The sequence below is a fragment of the Rhincodon typus genome, chromosome 1, assembly GCF_021869965.1.
Source record: "Rhincodon typus isolate 14 chromosome 1, sRhiTyp1.1, whole genome shotgun sequence".
NCBI lineage: Eukaryota > Metazoa > Chordata > Chondrichthyes > Orectolobiformes > Rhincodontidae > Rhincodon > Rhincodon typus.
The window spans coordinates 84,167,328-84,182,853 of NC_063332.1; the positions used below are offsets into that span (position 1 = coordinate 84,167,328).

At 40.3% G+C, this 15,526-nt stretch overlaps 1 protein-coding gene across 3 annotated transcripts in view; it reads right to left on the reverse strand.

Moving 5' to 3' along the window:
* LOC109934671 (putative methyltransferase NSUN7) overlaps positions 1-15,526 on the reverse strand; it is a 115,574-nt gene that overhangs the window by 68,559 nt on the left and 31,489 nt on the right. For all 3 annotated transcript variants that reach the window (XM_048605523.1, XM_048605522.1, XM_048605520.1), the window contains one exon: positions 2,164-2,297. In XM_048605523.1, the coding sequence (XP_048461480.1) occupies positions 2,164-2,297 (134 nt within the window). The remainder of the gene's footprint in view (positions 1-2,163; positions 2,298-15,526) is intronic.

Consider the following 15,526-nt stretch of genomic DNA (forward strand, 5'->3'; position numbering starts at 1 on the left):
TCTGGGCCATTAGTGCATTCCCAGCTAACAGACTGGAGAATGTCCAAAAGCAGTTGTATACTTTACATTATTAAGCAATTTTCTCCCTTTAAGGTGCAAACTCCTCAGTTAAACTAAAGCAGTATCAACTAAGAAAATTTTTAGAAATCACAATTAAAGTCACAAAGCAACACAGCTACTACAGAATTCTTTTTCCTTATTTAAAGACTGAAATATATTTGCTTTTGTGGCCATGCAGTTTGTAGTCATTCCAAGTTAAGCACAGCATTACTATACCTATACCACTATTGCATACAATGCAACTCTAAGAACGTAACTTAAGGAATTTAAATAATACTTTTCAAAACAATGTAACAAAAATCAAGATAGCAATATCGTTGTCCTTCACAAAATCAACATATCTGATTAAATATGAAAGTGAAAGATATCTGGTGTTGTATTTGCTATTGGTAGCCTGACCCCATAGCCCTAAAAACATACTCAGTGCAATAAGCAACATGATTATTTTAAATGATATTTTATAAAGAATAACGTACCATATGAAATATTTAAACAAAGACGGTCATCCTGTGGATAGTAAATTATCACCTCTAGTTCACCATTGTATGCTTTGTCTTACAAAATTAACCTAGAACATTTCAGTAATACTGGCCATTTCTGAGCAAACATTAAAATAATGGCCTGCAAACTGAAAGCTCTAATTTGCATATCCATGGATCACATAGGTAGCTGTATGTGTGAAAGCAATGCGTTCTTTAGTCAGATCCACCTAGTGGAATTTCCAAAACATAAAACTTGGATCTTGATCCATTTTAGACCCATGAAGTAAAGGTTTAAAGCTGCCAGAGTTCTTTTGAAAGATAGGGCACCCTTTTGGAGAAACTGCATATCCTTTTGAAGAGGTCTGTGGAAACCTTTAGGAAAAGTATGTTGTGCTTTAGAATTTTTAGAAGTAGGAATGAATGTGAGTAAAAAGTAGATAAATTCATTGGAACTGTTGAGTGTGCTGTTGCATTGTCAAGGAAGCTGACAAGAAAGTGGTCAAGGATGATGTCAAGAGCACTTATCAAGCTGTCAAGGAATTTAATTGGCCTGCCATTAGTAATGTTTGAAAAATACTGTCCACGTTGTAAAAAACATCAGTGCTTGCTATTTCACTGTCTGTTGGCATAATCCCAAGAGCAATTAGTGAACAATTTGAACTACATTTTACAAACAATCATTATCACAGTCTGTCAGTGATTTTTTCTCGTGCTCATAAAGTCTTTGAAGTGGGCCAAAGATTTGAAGCTTGTTTTAAGAAGGAATTAAATGGTTGAAGGAAGTTAATGGTAGTGGATGGAGTTTTTCCTAATGGAAGTGCTTTTTTATACATAAAACACTTAGAACTTCATCTCATTTCACCTCTGCATGGGTTTCAAGATCTGTCCATTGGTAATAGGAATGTTGGCATGGAGGAAGCAAGGCCAAGATGTGGTGATAGCAGGGCATTTTGGTGTGAGTTAGCACTAGTTTGGCATATGGTCTATATAGGACCATGTAGTGGGTAGAGGGGCAATGATCAGAACGGAGTGTCTAAGGAACCAGGGTGAATGGACGGCAAGCATGATGCAGCACACATTAACAGGGGTGAGGTACGGTGATTGTCTGGGCTGAAGACTGTTTTTCGTTTCTTATTTTGTTGTGGCTGGGACAAAGTCCCAGAGCACCAAGGCAAGCATTTCCAATGACTTGATTTCACACCTGTCAGTACTCTTTCCAGGGTCAAGAGGTTCAACTCCCATTATGCCCCTTCCTCCAGAATAAAAATCCAAATACCCAGGGCATTTCACCCTGGATCATGTTTGCCAGCACAGTTAGTCAAAAGCTAATGGAATTGCAAGAATGTCTAGACAGTTTCCTCTAGCCTTAAATTTCCTTGGTCATGTCATTGTCATGCATCCAAAACAGGTGAAGGGAATTTAAAGTTTTCAGTAATTCCTCAAAGGAAGAGGATTTAAAAATACTCCTTTTTATGCAATAATGAAATGATACTAGAGGTATCCAGCATCAGTACTACTTATCCATAGAGTGACATTCCCCTGTTATAAATCTAAAACATAAATGTAATAACTTGATTACCAAAACTCTGTTAAATATTTCAGCAATTGTCACTTTACATACCTGTAAAGGCTTTTTTCTACTTTTCTAACTTCTGGTATTACATCCTGTTCTGCTTCCGGAATGCTTCTTGGTTGGAATTTACGATCTTGGTAATCATACAACATAATAACCACCAGACTTGTTGAATCAAGAGACTGGAAAAAAATAAGAAAACAAATACGAAACATTATCACAAATCAGCATAACAAAAAAGCTTTACTGATATTTTAAAACACTAAATGTTTTACCAGTTGATGAAGTTTAGCATGTTTAGTATATTATTCAGTTGGTGCTATGTTTAGTGCCTACAATGATAACAAGCAAAATTAGCAAGAATAAAATAATGATAATTTATTTTTGATACAAATCAAGTGATTTTCTGTATCCCATTCTAGAGAGATCATTAGTTCATCAGTAGCCAGGTAAAATGGGTAGAATTGTTTTAGAACAAACGTTATCACAAAGGAACTTCAGTTAATGTGTTTTCCAGTTTTACTAACTGCATCTGCATCACTGGCAAGACCAGCATTTGTTGCCCATTCCTAATTACGCTTAAACTGACTGACTAAGTTATTTTCAGATGGTAGTTTAGACCTAACAGTACTGTGAATTTGAAATCACATTTAGGCCTGACAAGGTAATGACGACAGGTTTTCTTCTCTAAAGCAAGATATGAACTAGATGAGTTTCTACAACAACTAACAGCAGTCTTATGTTCACCATTACTGGAGTGAGCTTTCAACTCCAGATAATTTAATTCAAATTCCACAGAATATCATGGTTGGATTTGAACTAATGTGCCCAAAGCATTAATAATCCACAGACTAAGGTTAGTTTAATAAAGTTACCACTTTTCTACCAACTTCCCATGCTCACCGGCAAGAAGGCCGAGAGGTATTCCTGCACAGTTGTTTCTGTAAGGCTTCTTCAAAGATATTATTTTTCAAACTAAGAATGAAGAATTAAGTGCTTTATCTATCCTGCTTATAATTTTGCTGCTTTATCTAGAATGCCACATTGCAACCATGTTTTGGCATATTTTTGCCAAAGAGGTCTAGCATTGGATATTGCAGCAGTCACACTACAAAGTGGGCTTGTCCTCATTGTAGAATGGCAGCTTCAACAGCAGCCAGTATATACTGTGGTATACTGCATCATATACCACAATAAATACCCACCATTTTCTCCTGTCTGCTCCAAAAAAACACAGCTCATTTGGAGTGGTATTTCAACACAGTTTTAAATTCAAAATCACACAGATAGGTTTCCCTCGGCTCCAGAAACTCAAAGTAGGAGAAAACATAATGACCACTTGAGAGACCACTTGTTTGAAATGCATGAAAATACAGCAATAAATGCTTAGTATTTACTGTTTTCTGTTCTCAGAGTAGGAACGGATTTACAGTTGCTGAGAGTTTGGCTTCAACATTTTGAAAGCTTTTCAGGTCACATTAAGGGGAATGTCTTAACTGCCTGAAATTGGAATTCAGACTAAAGTAAAATCACCAGCAGAAATAGCAGACTAGGCGGGTGAAGCAAGCAGCAAGGAATACCCATGCCACCGATTGTACATGTATATATGGAGTCTCCTTGACATGCTGGAATAGCAACACTTTAAACAGCTCAGACATTTGCTGCCTCTGAGAAGAAAGCCTTCACCCTGATGCACCAGCCAGCCAGTGGTTACCACTGGTTTCCAAAATGATCATTCTCCTCAATTTCCTTTGCCTGTAGATCCTTCCAGAGATCTGCTAGAGACATATTCAGGACTTTCCAGTCAATTGGCCATAAATGCATAGGATTTCTGATCAGTGATGGCTTTTTTGGCAGAGCCAACAGATACCTGACAAATACCTGTGAAAACACCACTCAGTATAAGCAGACACTCAAGTTTTCAGCTCTGGCCAACTTTCCACAGGGGCAGGGCATTACCAATTGCACACACATGCTGATGGACCACCAGTGTGCATAAACAGAAAGGACAGTCACTTGAATGCATATCTAAATTACAACCACACGGAAATTCAACTGCAGATGTGTACTACGATCCTTGTAACTGCTGTGGAGTTCTTATGAAGAAACAACATCATTCAGAATCAAAATGGCACATATTGTTAAACTGGGATTATTCTTTCTGAAGAAGGGTCCCAACCCAAAACATCAACTTTCCTGCTCCTCTGATGCCGCCTGACCTGCTGTGTTCCTGCAGCTCCACACTGTGTTGTCTCTGACTCCAGTTCTTCCTATCTCTTATTTTTTATTGATTTTAGATTCCTCCTGCTGACTTATGTGCATATGGTAATCTAAACTGGGCAAAATATGCAGTGAAATTTGCAATACAGTAGTTGCCATAATGCTTTTGTCCTTTGGCGAAAAAAGTTCTCTGACTTGTTTAAACCCAGTTGTACACTTAAGGAGTGGTGCTGGGAAACAATGATAGCTGCTTCAAATTGACTGATGAGATCCATAGAATCAGAGCCCACAAAGCCCAACTACTCGAATACCAACTCAAAGCAGTCCTGTGAACAATCAACTGCCCAATGACCATCCACATACCCCTACAAGTTCCCATTAATTCATTAATTCAATATCAAGTAAGTTAAAAGTTTATAACTGATTCATCATTCAACAGCCAAGATGTGTAAGACAGGGAAGTAATGGAAACTAATACATTTCATATGGTTCTACTAAAAACCAGGAGAGGCATCAAATTGCAAAAAATTCAAAACATAACATTTTCTCATAGAACCATGCACACAACATTCTGTATGTACAAAGTTTCCTGCTTTCTTTTCCTGTTGCTCTTACATGATGCAACACCTGCAGCTTGTGCAAAGGTGCAGATAGACTGCTCACAGCCCTGCTTTGATGGTGGAGATATTCTTAACATATGACCTCTGGAATTGGATCATGGAAAGATCCTTTCGAAAGATGCATGGGAACATCACCACATGCAAGTTCTCCTCTAGGTTAGACACAATCCTGACTGGGAACTATACCTCTTGTTACTTCCACATCACTGAATCAAAATCGTGGGTCAGATCACTTCTGTGCACGGGAAGACACTGCCATTGGGGTTCACAGCAGTATGTGGACTTCTCACTGGTTGGAAGGGGAGGAAGTGGGGACAGGAGGTTTTCAACAAGTGAGAAGAGGTAAGAACATTGCATATTTCACTCTCTGTTGAAATCAGATCAGCATGACTTCTGTTGTAAGATTTGAGCCACATAATCTGTCACCAAGTACCTCAGAGGACCCACCTCAGATCGCCAGGAATGTCAAAATTCCACTCATCACCAATGTTTCCACCTCTGCTATTAGTTTGGACATCTGTGGAGGACCACCTCTGATTCTATCCCTCTCCCTTGTGTTCTGTATGGAGGAAGGAACAGATCTATAAGATATTGTAATGGTATGTATTTATTCAAAGGATGCAGTGCACTTTGTATGAGTGACTTTGAGGGACTTTGCAAAATTATTATGAGGGTAAGTGGCAGTGGCACACAGATGGGGATTTGAGGGTTCTTTAAATTCTTTCACAGGATGTGAGTATAGTTGGAAAAGTCAGCATTCGGCACTGATCTCTAATTGCCTTTGAGAAAGTGGTACTGAGCCATTATTTTGAACAACTGCAATCAGCGGAATATAGGTCCATCCACAGTCATTAGGGAGGGAATTCCAGAATTTTGATGAGGAATTAACAAAGATATGGGTCCACGTCAGGATTGTGTCTGACTTAGAGGGGAACCTATGGGTGGTGGTAGTGTTCTGCTATCCTCATTCCTCAAAAGCAAACGAACTATGAGCAGGAATAGACCATTCTTCCCCCGAAATCAGGTCTGCCATTCACTATGATCATGGGTGATATTCTACCACAAGTCCACTTTTCAATCCACCTTCCATATCCTTCAATTCCCTGAGAAATCTCAAATTTGTTGATCCCAGCTTTAAAAAGATAGATAGAAATAGATAGATAGAAATTTGTTACTTTTATTTGGGAAAATACAGATTTTTAACAATGGAGCAATCACAACCCTCTGGGGCTAGAGAATTCAACACATTCACAATCCTTTAAGTGAAGAAGTTTATGCTCATCTCAGTTCTAAATGAACTCCCCCTTATCCTGAGATTGTGTCCCTTGTTCTATATTTCCCTTGCCAGGGATGGGAGGGAATCCTCTTAGCATCTACGAACACCCTATAGAATCTTGTATGTTTCAATGCAATCACATTTTCACCTCCAACTTGCATGGCGTTCACCCCCCCACCAACCATTGGAAGTTCAAGCCGAGGAGGGTCAACTTTCCTCAACATAACATGCTGCCATACGGCAAGATGTGCACCCCCTCGGCTGAGGGCTGCCTAAATGCAAGGCAAGCTTCTCGTCTCGGTTTTTGCATTAATTGACAAGGCAAAGCAAGGCAAGGCAGGGATGTTCTGAGCGAGCAGGTAGACATTATGAGATGAAGTGCTAAGATAGCAAGAGTACATCCCCGAGAAGCAGCCGTATGATCATACGTCTATAAGATATAGGACCAGAATTAGGCCATTTGGCCCATCAAGTCTGCTTTGCCATTCAATCATGGCTGATATGATTGAGAAACATGTCACATTCCCCTGTCTACTCCCTGCAGCCCGATCCCGTTACTAAAGAACCTATCTACCTCCATCTTAAATATACTCAATAACTTGGCCTCCACAGCCTTCTGTGACAATGAGTTCCACAGTTTGGCTGAAGAAACCTTTGGCTGAAGAAACTCCTCCTTATCTCAGTTCTAAAAGGTTACTCCTTCACTCCGATCCTATTCTCTCCTACTAGTGGAAACTGCAGCGATTGTAATGAGGTCACAGCAGGTGGACCTTGTAGAATAGGAGTTCCTGATTGGGGCTGTTAATCTTGTTCACCTTGTTTACCCTATACCAATTTCACATGGCTCAGGTAATAATTCAAACATTAACACCTTTGAGGTTCTGCTTCTTAATTTGGTGTCTAGCTCCTCACGCTGTCTATGCAGAATCTCTTTCCTTGTTCTACCTATGTCATTGGTGTCCAAGTAAAATCACCGTAATCTTATCAGACCACAGTGCTGCTCTCTCATTAGACAGAGACAACTGATAGTGTTTTAACCAGAGGGTCACCAGACCTCAGGCAAGGGGAGATCAGCTAGTGTGGAAATTGAACCCACCCTGTTGGCATCAATCTTCATTGCATATCGCAGTCCAGCCAAATGAGTTAACCTGGTGTTTACTTGAAACACAACCACTGGATCCTCTCCTTCCCAATGCAGGTTCTTTCCCAGCTCAGATCAGATGTCCTGAACCCCAGCAATGAGCAAACAATTTAGCATCTGGACTCTCACACTTTGCCACAGAGAACAGTGTTAATCTCCCTAACAATGCTGTCCCCTACTGCTACTTCATCCTTTTTGCCTTCCCCTGCTCAGTTGGCTTCCTGAAGGTTGGCCCAGTTTTACCAAAATTGTTTAGCCCTCACTCCCTCATGTTTTACACACCATATCCTTGCCTTTGTGCCTCCCATGACATAAAAACATATTCAAAAATCTGTGTAAATAAAACTGCTGCTCATACAATCATGTGTCAAAGTTTAAATACAGAAGTCTTTTCCCTGCTTCACAATTTTTAATCTTGTTCAAATCAAAACATTAAAAAAAAAGAAATATGGACATCTTTAGGAGATTATAAAATGCTATCAAATAGGGCTAACATTCAAATTCAGCCTTTGCAAACAGACCAGAAGGTTAAGAGGTGACTTAATAAAGACATACAAGATGATCAGAGGATTAGATAGGGTGGACAGTGGGAGCCTTTTTCCTCGGATGGTGATGGCTAGCACGAGGGGACATAGATTTAAATTGAGGGGTGATAGATATAGGACAGGTGTCAGGGGTAGGTTCTTTACTCAGAGAGTAGTAAGGGCGTGGAATGCCCTGCCTGCAAAAGTAGTAGACTCGCCAACTTTAAGAGCATTTAAATGGTCATTGGATAAACATATGGATGATAATGGAATAGTGTAGGTTTGATGGGCTTCAGATTGGTTTCACAGGTCGGCGCAACATCGAGGGCCGAAGGGCCTGTACTGCGCTGTAATGTTCTATGTTCTATGTTCTAGACCACTGCTGAGATGAACCATCTTTGAGAGTTGGAGCTCAAACAAGCATTCATATTGAGGCCATCTAGCAAGTGTAACAGATAGACTGTCATTGATATATTATTATGTTGTGTTTACAAACTCCAATTATTTAATGCTTTGTTCTGTCCAGCAGATGACTGCAGTAAGAGGCCCAATAAACTACCAGTGTTTTCTGACTCTTGTTATTCCTATCTCCACTCCTACTGATTTTACTTCCTGATTTTCTCAAGCAAGATCCTTTTCCACTAATATTGTGTCTTGTTTTATTCTCATGGCCATCTCTCCTCTTTTTCTATTCTGTCTATCTTATCAAAATGTTGTACAACCTGGGAATATCCATTTCCAAATCTTGATCACCTACCATACATCAGTAATGGCAAACAGATTGAAACCATTTACCTCTATTTGTGCCCCTAGTTCATCTACTTAACTATGAATACTTTGTGCATTGACACAAAAATTTAAAAATCTAGAATTAAGAATTTAATGATGACACGAAACAGTTGCTGATTGTCAGAAAAATCCAACTGGTTCATTAATGTCCTTTAAGAAAAGCAACTGCTGTCCTTACATGTGATCCACATGCGATGACTCGCAATGTTGTTGACTCATAACTGCCCTCTGGACGACTAGGGATGAGCAATAAATGCTAGCTCAGTGAATGATACCCTTATCCCATGAATGAATAAAAAAAAAAGAGCCTGTACTTATTTTTGCTGTTATTGTTTGTATGGACTTTGGGTATTGATGCACTATGGTCATTAAATTCTCCTCTCTTCGTTTCTCATTATGCTTGTCTTTACTTAAATTATTACATTGTTCTGGTGTCTCAAATATTGTCTTCAGCTTTCCATTTCTCTTTTCACTTAACACTGTCCACCTGATTTTTAGTTTAGAGCATTATCCATAGCCCTTTGTTGTAGATTCGCCAGACTGCAAAATCAGTCCAATTTAAATAAAAACCAGTGCAATGGGATAGCTCCTGTTTCCCCAGCACAGGGGGAAACTTTTCATTCTGTTGGTGGATGCTAGTGTTGCAGCAGTATTAAAAAGCTTGGCTAGGAGCACAGCTATTTTTGGAGCAGAAATCAACAGCACTATAGCCAGGATTTTGTTAGAGGCTATAGCCTTTGCTGTATTCAGTGCTTTTAACAATTTTGTAAAGTAAACCTTTTTATATGCCTAATTAAGGACCTAACCCCATTTGCAATCGACCTACATGTAAATGAGAGTTTTGTGATCAATCATAGATATGATGACTTCAAAAGCAAACATCACAAATCAAAACAGTTCGTTACAACAGGTGCTCATGGTGACATTAACCAATATGTGAAAGAACCAGTAAGCACTCAGCTTTAACTGTGTGATACTCTGCTGCACCTACAACAGCATGCCCAGACTTGTTCTTGCTTCAATGACAAACAAAGCCTTTTCTATATGAATCAAAATAGATGGACCTCAGAATATCTAGTTATGTCTAATGAAAAAGTCATATAAATTTGACAAATCCTACACCGGACAGACTGCAGCAATTCACGAATGCAGTTCATCCATAGTGATTATAACAAGGTCAGCCAGGTGGACCTCACAGAATAGGAGTTCCCTGGTTGGGGTCATTAACCTGGTCCAATCGGAGTCCTGGCTGACAGATATAAACAGGAGCGTCAGGGGTTCTGTTCATTCTAGAAGCTATGAGCTAGCTGGGTCAGTGTCATGTACTATACACATGTAAATAAAAGGTGGTTTGATGGGGGGATACCAGCTTCTGTGGAGTTATTTCAGTTTCAATGAGAGTAAAGCATGCTCTTGAAGAAATTTGCTTGCAGTAGTCATCTTTGAGTTGGGGTCAACATTTCTGCCATCATGCTGTTATTTGGGAAACCTGACTTGTTCAATCCTGCTGAAGACTGGGCCCAGTATATGGAAAGAAAACGTTATTTTTTTCTGGGTAAATGACATTGGGGCAGATGAAAAACAATGAGTAATTCTCCTGTTAGCTTGTGGACACACAGCTTTTTCAGTTATTAGGCGACTAAACTTTCCCTGAGGCGCCAATCCAGCTAAGCTTGGAGAACACCATTTAGGTGAAGGCAATTGTACAACCTCGCTCAGCCCATATTCTGAACAGAGGGACTCTAGGTCAGTCCACAGCAAAACCCCAAAACAAAGCCAAGTCTTGGGCAAACGATTAAAACTTTTTCAGGATCTGGGCTAGAAAGCCATTACAGTTGTGGCCAGAATGCAGCCTCGAGAGAGGAAAAGAAACCCACTCGACCAAAATTGAGTGAGAGAGTGTACACCCTGTAAAGTCCACCTACATCAGATTTGGAACAGTTAAATTGCTTAGCAGCATCCAAATCAGAACCAATCAAAATAAATGACTGTTTAAGTGGCCACCCAGTCCTAATGGAGGCCAATACTGGCATGGCTGTTTCAATGATCACAGAACCAGTCTTTAACAAAATTTGCTCTGGAGTCCAACCCTTAAGTTTGCGCTAGACCTCAGCTAGACTGAGAACCTATACCAGAGAACTTTACAGGTTAAGGGTACAACTTCGGTTCTGGTCTCTTAGGAAAAGCAGCAGGTTCAGTTACCTCTAATTGCAGTAAAAGGCTCAGGGGTATTGTAGTAAAAGGCATGATGGGGCAAAATTGATTGAGAAAGATTCACCTTGATTGGCTCAATATTTTTCCAATTAGAAAACAGCTGCCTGAGTGAAGTCCTAACTAAATACCCAGAAGTTTTTCAGGAAGGTCTAGGGACTATCAAAGGACACAATACTCAGATTGTGACCTAAACAATGTTCTGACTGATTGAGTTTTTTGAAGTGATGAACAAAAAAGTAGATGAGAGCAGTGAGCAGCCATTGTCCACATGGACCTGAGCAAGGCCTTTGACAATGTACTACTTGGTAGGTCGTTGAGCAAGGTTTAATCTCATGGGAGAGTTAGCCAGTTGGATACAAAATTTGCTTGAAGGTAGAAGACAAAGTGTGGTGATAGAGAGTTGTTTTTCAGACTGGAAGCCTGTGACCAGTGGTGTGCTACAGGGATCGGTACTGGGTCCACTGTTATTTGACATTTATATGAATGATTTGGATGAGAATTTAGGAGGTATGGTTATTACGTTTGCTGATGGCACCAAGATTGGTGGTATATTGCACAGTGAAGGTGGTTATCTGAGAATGCAGCAAAATCTTGATCAACTGGGCCAGTGGGCTGAGGAATGGCAGATGCAGTTTAATTTAGATAAACACGAAGTGTTACATTTTGGTGGGTCAAACCAGGACAGGACATACACAGACAGTAGTAGGCCCCTGGGGAGTGCTGTAGAACAAAGAGATCTGTGCTTTCTTTCTGAGTATAGGAGTTGGGACGTCTTATTGCAGCTGTACAGGACACTGGCGAGGCTGTTTAGAGTACTGCATGCAGTTCTGGTTGCCCTACTATAGAAAGGATGTTACTGAACTGGAGGGAGCACAGAAAGGATTTGTAGGATGCTTCCTGGACTGGAAGGTTTGAGATATGAGGACAGATTGAATAGGCTGAGACTTTTTTCCCTCGGGCGTAGGACACTAAGGAGTGACCTTACTGAGGCCTATAAAATCATGAGGGGCATAAATAAGGTAGCTAGCCAACAGATTTTCCCCACAGTAGGAGTATCAAAATCTAGAGGGCATAGGTTTAAATTGAGAGTGCAGACACACAAAAGGGTCGTGAGGGGCAATGTTTTCACACAGAGTGTGTCTGGAACAGACTGCCAGAGGTAGTGGTGGAAGAGAGTATAATTTCGATATTTAAGAAACATTTAGGCAGATCTACAGACAGAATAAGTACGGAGGAATATGGACCAAATGCAGGCAAGTGGGATTAGTTTAAATTGTGAAAACCAGGTGGCATGGGCAAGATGGGCCAAATGGCCTATTTTCATGCTACAGACCTCTGTGAATCTATGAGCCAAGGCCACCTTACGTGTTGACCAGGAAGCAATTCCACAATTCTGCAAGGCCCACCCAGTGCCATTTGCCTTCGGGGCAAAAGTAGAGGCAGAAATCAGAAAGCTGGAAAATGAAGGAATCATCAATCCAGTCCAGTTTGTGGAATGGGCAGTACTGGTCCAACCGATTGTGAAGCTCTATGGGTTGGTTTGTCTTTCTGGGTATTTTAAACAAATGGTTAACAACTTTTCGCAGCTAGATAAAACGCCAATCCTTTGCATAGAGGATTTATACACAAAGCTGACAGTGGGCTGTGCATCACAAAGCTGGACATGAGCCATATGCATTTGCAATTGGGGTTAAATGAGGATTCCCAGAAATATGCTACAATTAATTCGCATAAGGGTTTGTACAAATACATGAGACTGCATAAAGTTTTTGAGAAGATTTATAGTTTGGGTTCTGAATAAGGTTGTAAACTTTCTTGCTGAGTCGGTGTGTTTGATCGCAGATGTTTCGTCGCCCCTGCTAGGTAACATCGTGCGCCTCCGATGAAGCATCAGTGTTCTGTCCCACTTGTTATTTATATGCCTCGGTTTGCTAGCGTGGTTGGTATTACTTCTGGTTCTATTTTTCAGTGGTTTGTAGATCAGGTCCAGTTCAATGTGTTTGTTGATGGAGTTCCGGTTAGAATGCCAGGCCTCCAGGAATTCCCTGGCATGTCTCTGTTTGGTTCGTGCTATTATGGATGTGTTGTCCCAGTTGATTTTGTGCCCTTCTTCATCCGTGTGTATTGAGACCAGTGAGAATTGGTCATGTCTCTTGGTGGCTAGTTGGTGTTCATGTGTCCTTATTATCAGTTTTCTTCCAGTTTGGCTTATGTAATGTTTCTCACAGTTCTTGCATGGTATTTTGTAAATTATGTTAGTTTTATTGGTTGTGGGTATGGGATCTTTTACCTTCATCAGTAGCTGTTGCAGGGTGGTTGTTGGTTTGTGGGCTACCCTGATACCTAGGGGTCTGAGTAGCCTTGTGGTCATCTCTGATGTACAGTAGGGTGACTAGTGTGTCTGGCCGCATTGTGTCGTCTTGTTGTGGCCTGTCGTGGAGGTAACAGCGGATTGTCCCTTTGGGTATCCGTTCCTTTTAAAGCGCTCCTGTTCTGCTTTGCGCAACCGGGTTGCTGCAGTGTGTTGTGACTTGTTTGAATAATGTCCTGATGCAGCTCCATTTATGGGTTTTGGGGTGGTTGCTGGTGTAATTAAGTATCTGGTCTGTATGTGTGGTCTTTCTATATATGCTAGTCTGGAGTTCCCCGTTGTTCTTATGTTCCACCATTACGTCTAGGAAGGGTAGCCAGTTATTGTTCTCTTCTTCTTTTGAGAGTTTTGTTCCAGTGAGGATGTTGTTTATGTGTCATTGGGTTTCTTCTAGTCTTGTGTGTTTGATAATCACAATGGTGTCATCTACATTGTGGACCCAGAATTTGGGTTGTTTCGTGGGGAGCGCTGTCTATTCTAACCTTTGCATTACCACTTCTACAATCAGTTCTGATATTGCAGATCCCATTGGTGTTCCGTTGACTTGTTTGAATATACAGTAATTGAAAGTGAAATGCATGGTGAGGCACAGATCCAGCAGTTTCAGGGTGCTGTCCTTGGTGATGCTGTTGGTATCATGGGGTGTCTGCCTTCCTGATTCGTCCAACAGTGTAGCAATTGTCTCTTTGGTTAGGTCGATATTTATGGATGTAAATAGTGCTGTTACATCAAAGGATAATGATATCTTGTCCTCTTCTATACTGGCGTCCTTGATGATATTGAGGAATTCTTGGGAAGGAGTGGATGGAGTGGGTACTTAGTTGTCTACTAAGTATTTCAGTTTCTGTTGTAGTTCTTTGGCTAGCCTATATGTTGGCATGCCTGGTACTGAGCCAAGAATTCCTCAACATCATCAAGGACACCATCAAGGATCAGACAGTACAGCAGTGACAAGAAAACAGGATTTGGTGCACATCATATCATGGGCAAGAGTTTTGGATGACCTCAAGTTGAATGGGTTGAATGTGGAAAACTAGCCAGGAATGTGTTGGAACAGACAAAACTATAAGTAACTAAAGCAAGATACAAACTAAGTAGTTTTCAAATCTAGTCACTGTTGTAATCTGGACATGAAAGATAATTTGCATACAAATACCAAGGTAGTCATTTATTTTATGTTGCTGGTTGAAGGTAAACATTGGGAAGGTCACCAAGGGAGAAATGCACTGCTCTTTGAAATAGCACTATGGGATCTTTTACATACACCTGAAAAGTTAATATCTCAGAGGAAAGTCTGACATTCTGACCACACACCACTCCCTCTGTTCTGCCTGAATGTCAGCCTACATTATGTACTCAAGTCTTTGGAATAGGATTTCAACTTAAAACCTTCTGACTCAGTGGTGAAATATTACTGAGGCACAACTGATACCCAATTGTGATTCTCATATTAACAGGCAATGGGTAGCAAGATGCTCCAATGAGCTGTGTTAGGAGTATTTCTGTTGTTCTTTCCATTTTGAAATGATTTGTCTATGGACTTGGAGGATAGATTTTAAATTTTGCTGATGATACCAAACTGAAGTAGTGACAAACTCTGATTCAGATTACAGGAGATTTTTGAAGGACACAAGCATCACATACGATTAAACGCAGGAAATTAAATTTAATATATTTCAGGAAGAATAAAGATTGGATTATACACCTAAAACGGTACATATCTCAAAATCAACCATCGTACCAAATGGCATGATAGCAAATCCCATAGAACGGTGACCATAATAAACCAAAGTTCTGCACTGAGAATTCAGGATTATCTGAACTTGTTTAGTGTTGTCACATTACTACAGCAACCAATCATGGACAACTGTGCAAGCCATTATTGAACAGTGAGATTTTTCTTGAAAGGACATATAAAACCAGTATGATTTAACATGCGAGAGAGTTAAAAGCGCTGTCCAGTGAGAAAGTAAAATTGATTAAAAAAATGGAAAAACATGTCAAGAAGCCGAAGGAGACATTGTAAAGGAGTGTGAAATTCCCCAAATAGTTTATTCATCATGATGAAACAACATTTAAGGACAGTCAACAATCAAGAATTACCTTCAGCCCCTATCCTGATGCTGTGTGATTGTGGGGACACACTGAGATTTTGCATTGCAGCACAAAAATCCAAAAACATATCAGATTGCATTTGTGGCATTCGGAGATAGCAAGAACTGCAGATGCTGGAGTCGGAGTCAATACAGTGTGGAG